The sequence below is a fragment of the Lytechinus pictus genome, chromosome 11 (assembly GCF_037042905.1).
Source record: "Lytechinus pictus isolate F3 Inbred chromosome 11, Lp3.0, whole genome shotgun sequence".
Lineage (NCBI taxonomy): Eukaryota > Metazoa > Echinodermata > Echinoidea > Temnopleuroida > Toxopneustidae > Lytechinus > Lytechinus pictus.
In genome coordinates, this window is record NC_087255.1 from 34442741 (window position 1) to 34449361 (window position 6621).

Sequence of the window (6621 nt, forward strand, 5' to 3'; positions counted from 1 at the left end):
ATTCATAAAAATTAATTTAATTCAGCTTGCCAGTATTGCAAGATTGTGTATTTCTTATCATAACATTTTAAAATTCTGTTATCAGAATACATTGAGACTTTTCAAAGATCTTCATTCTAAACTCTTATTCAAACAAACTCATTTTTTATGTCGTCTAATATTTTGACAATATTTCTTCAGATCACTTAGATTGTGAATAATCTTCCTTTATTTTATTGTTTTTGTAGGTTAAGAAATGGTACAGGAAAGCAGTACTCTCTGCACATCCTGATAAACAGACAGGAACACCTTACGAGGAGCTTGCCAAACTGATCTTCATGGAGCTCAACGATGCATGGTCAGCATTTGAAGAATCCGGGTCACAGGCACTCTTCTGAGACACCACCTGAGGTGTTTCCTAAAGTGATTTTCACAAATATTTGTTATAAGCTACTGGAAATCATTAAATCTGATTGGCTGAGAGCAAATTAGATGGTGAAAATCACTGACAAAAACTCTTTATGAAATGCTCCCAAGGTCACAGTCACTCTATTGAGACAATACCTGGGCTACGCAATACAAAGATTAGCAATCAATGCTTAATGAACTGACCAATCAAGATCAATGTTACATGCACTTTTTTTCAAAATACTGAACAGGAACCAATCAGAAATGTTCTTTCATATTTGCTTTTCATCACTAAGCTTTGTGTTACGGGGCTCTGAGGAGTGTTTCATGAAGCTAATATAGACTGATTTTCACTGACATATGTCACAGTCTATATAAGATATAAGGCACTGGAAATCATTGAATCTGATTGGCTCAGAGCAAATTAGTCAGTGAAACCCACCCCTGTATGTAACATAGCTGAAGGGAGCTACCATTTGGTTTAATGGCTGGTCTTTGGAAGTTTGAAAGACTTTGAATGGGATTAAGAGAATCAACATTTGTTGATGCTTCTGTTCTGTGCAAAACCCAGTTCACCAATAGTCCAATTGAATCAAATAATGGAGACTTTCGTGACATCTCATTTTCATTGTATCGCATGAATCTCAACAGTGGTTTCATGTATCAATGAATTTAAGTCCCTTTGAACTAAGATCTTGGAATGAGTAGTCTCTTTGGGGTGGTTTACTTTCTGCTATAATCATCTTTAAGTGGCATAGAATCAATTGGCCATCAATTGGAATAGTTTCCAGCCTCATAAAGTTTATTGTGTCTGTTGGTGAATCACTCTTGAATCTGCAGACAAGATGAAAAAAGTATTTCTTACAAACTGCCAGAGTTATGGGATCCAGGGATGGTAATTCCCATGAATTAGGGAGGTTTTAAGGTCCTGGTTGTCTTTGTCAATTAGGGTTTCAATAATGTGTGTGACTATTCCTTTTCTACCTACTCTCTAATGTAGCCTCTTGTAACACTAGTACCTAGAGAATCTATGAGATTCTAAGAGAATCTATGTTGAAAATCATGACATAATATTTACTTCAACATCATTATCCCACAATCTTTGAGGCTAATTTATATGACCTGACATGGTGGATTGATCATTATACCATAAAACAAGACGTTTCCAAAGTTATTAAAGCTGACATTATTTTATATATGTTTGTATCATTTGAATTATCTTTTGCAAAAAATGAAATTGGAAGAAGGTATCTGGTTATGATCTACTTGATCTGTCTAATTCTAGTGGGTTTTTAGGTTACCCTGGTACTGTTGGGAGCCTCTACTCAACAGCAACTTGAAAAAAATCTGGCGAGTTATAGTGAGCCAAAAAGTCATAATGCTTTTTTCCAATAACATCATTTAACTATTTTTCTTCAGACAAAGCCACGAAGGTCTGAACATTGCTAAGTTCTACATAGGCATTAAGATGAGTGTAAAAGGTGGCGCTATTTGCCACGTTATAGTTTACAAATACAGTGTTAAACTCTGATTAATAATTTTGTTATTTATTGTTTTGTCAATTTCCTATTTATTGAATTGTTTTATATTCTAATATATTTTATTGTTTTTATAACTGCATATGCTCCAAAATTCAATGTTGATTAACTTGAATTTGATGAATTTAGATGTAAATTATCCTCTTCCCCCTCCCTCCCTGCCAGTTGGTCTGGATAAGGACAAAATAGTAAAATGTTAAACACCAAATCATAGTGGCCCAAGAAGATTATAAATTCTGTTCATTTCTTGTGGTTAATTATGTTCCTTGATAAATACTGATTGTTGAAAACTCCTACTTGATTCAGGTAATCTTTCCATTGAAATTTCTTGTAGTTCCTGTGAATTAGGGCAATACAATCGACTAGCAATCAATTGTCATTCAAATTAATCATAATTCCTGCAGTCAGTTGATTGTTACCTTTCACCTGAAAGTTTGTATAATTTGCTAGATAGTAGAAATTTATCTATTGATTGTAGCTGTGTAACCAAACTTGGTATCCTTTGCGAATAAGTTTCATGCAATCCCACAAAGTTTACATCCAGATTTCATATTTTACTCATGTGCTCTGTTGGTTAGTGGTAGTGGTTTGTGAAGAGTTTGTATTTTATTGAATTAATGCAATAACAAGTAATCTATATATTGATGTTTATTATTATTTTTTTTTAAGTTTAATGAAATATTGATTCAAGTTTGAAAGATATGTTTTAGAACATTAAAGTGGTAAAGAATTAATTCAAGTGTAAAAGTTGTGTTGTAGAAAGTTGGTTAATTGAATATTTGTCCCCACCCCCCCCCCTTGATATGACTAAAGTTAAATCCCCTGGAAGTATTGAGTATTCTCCATATTGAATATTTCATATTTACTGCAATATCATGTTGAATGGTCAGTAGATAGAAGTTATTTTTAGCAAAATGCAGAATTATTAATTGAGAACTTGGTTTGTCTTCTTGAGCTCAGTTTGGATGTTTTGTCAGAATCAGTCATATAACAGTATTTGAGAATATATCTACAGTGTAATTACAATAATTGATGTATTTGACCCACAAATATATTAATCAAATTATAAAGTCAAATTTATGTCAGAATAGTCAAATATGTTGACATTCACCCTCTCCCCTCTCTGTGATCTCCAACAGACTACTATTATATTTATAACCCCGACGATGTCCCCGATGTTTTCCGTTATTCTGAGCTAATATTTTACATAATTATTGCATTATTAGTTCAAATGTTCTTATTTATTAATATTTTGACCTCCATTCTCAAATAACTAGTTTAAATGTTCTTTTTGATAAACTATTCTGACCTCTGTGTTCCATATTCAAATATTCTGATGGTGGTACCGAACGTTGACAGTATTATACCCTGCCCAAAATAGCAAATTGGTATCATGTATTACATGTACTTCATTTGAAAACAAGTTGCATTAAAAAACACAGATCGTCATGTATTGATTTATTGAAAGAAAAATGAGAGGCATGACAGAATCTGAAGTGCAAAGTAGAAAGTGAAAGACAATTTAGATTTATACATTGTGTTTAGATTGATGTACTGTGCATGTTTCCAAGACTAACAATGTATTCAAATCATGAGATTATCACATTGGAACCAAATCTTTCTCGAATACATCCCATGTTATTTCTGAAAGTTGGGGTCCATCACTTGGGAAAGAAATGTATACCACGAAAGTCTATGAATGGCCAGGTTGGTGTTTCATAAAGCTGTTCGTAAAGTTACGCACAACTTCACGCACGATTGGAACATGATCTTAGGGGGTAAGTGAGCTACAGAGGAATAGTGTGGCACAAGAAAGGTCACCAGTCTTGCGTAACTTTACGAACAGCTTTATGAAACACCCACCAGGACCTTTAATTCAAGGTTTTTTGTTGAAAATTTGGGCCAGCAATATACAAAGGTTGGGCTGTGTAAATGCGTAGCTGCACTTTTATGAAAAGGACCTGCATTTATTTACAAAAAAGTGGCCTGGCTTTTTGTCCATAACTAGTAGTGTGAAGGTTTACATACTCTATATTTCTCATGCTTATAATGTGTGTGAGAATATATGAAAAGAAAATGTGATTCCCATGACATTCCAGTTTATTTTAGATGTGATACGTGTGTCTAATACATACTCATTGCTATAGACAGAGTATTTGTGGGTAATATTTGTATGTATTTTAGTACTATTGAGGGTTATTTTTATGAAATAGTAACAAATAATTATTGCTGAATGAATTGACAGTATATTATAGTGCCCATGATACAAAAAAGCAAAACGAAAAATAAGATTAAGTTGTATTACAATTTACATGCAGTGTTTCACAGAGTTTTATTCATTTTCTTATGGCGCATGTTTTACTGTGTAAAATCAAAGGATTATTGTAAATCCTTCTTTTGGAGGAAGAAAGTGTTTTTTTTTTCCCCCTTTCAATATTACATTCTATTACAGGCTTTTGCGAATTCCATAGCCTAAATGTGTGGCTCTGAAAGTTGTTTATATCTACTGCATGAGAAAATGTATTGTCTATAAATGTCTATAAAGAAAGAATATTTTTCTGTGGGCATAAAGTCTAGCACTTATATGAAATATTTTGTACTGTCCCATACAGATCCCTATATGAAATCATATTGCTAAATGACCACTGCAACCTTTTTAAGCAAGGATTGCTATGTGGTACATAGCTATGTCTACCTGGTACTGGTATTTATTGTATCATTGTTTTAAGAGTTGTGGAATTTTTAATTTTTTTTACTGTACATGAAAAGAGCATGGTAATATATGCCTTTCATCGAATGCAATTTACTTTGTTTACTTTTTAATAATGATTTTCATTTGTTTTTGTTATGTAAAAGGTTAATTTGAATAAATTAGATCTCTTATAAACTAATGAGGGCCAAGTAATGAATACCAAGGAAAATGGAAGTTATTATGCTAAAAATGAAAAAATGTAATTTACAGCATTTTTGTCTCGCCTGCATAGAGCGAGACTGTAGGCACCGCTTTTCCGACAGCGATGGCAGCGTCGTCAACATTTAATTCTTATCCAAGGTTAAGTTTCTGAAATGTCATAACTTAGAATGTATATGGACCTATTTCATGAAACTTGGTCATAAGGGTAATCAAGTATTACTGGATATCTTGCCTGAGTTTCAGATAACATGACCAAGGTCAAAGGTCATTTAGGGTCAATGAACTTAGACCATGTTGGGGGAATCAATATCGAAATCTTAACCAAGGTTAAGTTTTTGAAATGTTGTAACTTCGAAAGTATATGGACCTAGTTCATAAAACTTAGACATATTGGTAATAGTGTATCACTGAAGATCGATCCTGCCTGAGTTTCAGGTCACATGATCAAGGTCAATGGTCACTTAGGGTCAACAAACTTTAGCCATGTTGGGGGCATTAGAGGAATTGTCATCATAACTTAAAAATTTTATGGATCTAGTTCATGAAACTTGGACATACCCTGTGCGCATTTCAGGAACATGGCCAAGATCAAAGGTCATTTAAAGGTTGACCTCTGACCGTGTTGGGAGTATGTGTTGAATTGGCATCATAACTTAGGAAAGGTTATTGATCTAGCTCATGAAACATCGACATAAGGGTAATCAAGTATGAGTTATTGTTTTGCATGTTTTCGATCACATGATCATGGTCAAAGGTCAGGTTGGGTCAATGGACATAATATTTTATTATATTAGTGTTTTCTTCTGTGAATAATTATTCATTAGCTAGTTTCAAAGTCAGCACTGCTGCTATATCGAATTGCATAATGCAGGCGAGACTGCCAGAGGCGTTCCACTTGTTGTATGTTTCAATTATTACCATCTACAAAGTCAGTTACACTTTATATTAATGTCTGTCTGTATAGAGTCTATCATGTATTAATAATGCAATTTTTCTTTTCATTTGCAGCTTCAATACAGTTACAATGTTCAAGTTATTATGAATCTAATGAATAAAATAGTAAGCTTTCTCAATTGTTGTCCATTGTGGCACATTAGATGTGCATTTTGATTGGCTCTCGACATGGTCATGTGCTCAATCTTTACAAACAGTCAGCTGGATATGTCTGTGGCCCCATATATTCAATTTTATATACATTGAACTTAATTACTCCCATGTGCCAATGCAGGTGAATTCAATGTAAACACATCCATAATATCCAATATGCTATAATGTAATGGAGTTTTTTAATTTGTATCTTCTACATGAAAATCAGATGATCAGGACAGAATTTTTCCTTTTTTGGGGGGTAATTATCAATTTTTCCCAGTGTTCAATACTGCTTGTATTTTTTTAAGATTGTCTAAAGGGGCATGGGGTCATATGACATTACTTGTATTTAAAAAGAAATCATCTTAGACATAATGAAATAAGTCTGCAGGCACAGACCATGTCTTATCATACATAAACCTACAAGTGGCTCTTGGAACAAGCCTCGCATGTGTTAGTACGCGCTTTCTATTTTAGCCCTTGGTAGGCTTAGAATTCAGACCAGTTTTCTGTTTGACAAAACCAAGGGCTTGTGCTACATGTGTGATGGGATTGCTTACCCATCGTTGACTGATTTCTTTCATTTGTTTTTAATTTTATACATCTTTCACAATCTCACCTGAAATACACGGACAATGCACTTCCATTCTCAGCATGGATTCAAAGTATGGTTTTCGTAGCCAATAGGATTAT

At 33.6% G+C, this 6621-nt stretch overlaps 1 protein-coding gene across 1 annotated transcript in view; it reads left to right on the forward strand.

Annotated features, from left to right (window-relative positions):
- LOC129271246 (cyclin-G-associated kinase-like) overlaps positions 1-4192 on the forward strand; it is a 33903-nt gene extending 29711 nt beyond the window's left edge. Inside the window, exon 22 of the mRNA XM_064106410.1 lies at positions 228-4192. Coding sequence (XP_063962480.1) covers positions 228-377 — 150 coding nt within the window. The 3' untranslated portion in view covers positions 378-4192. The remainder of the gene's footprint in view (positions 1-227) is intronic.
- Positions 4193-6621: the final 2429 nt, after the last annotated feature.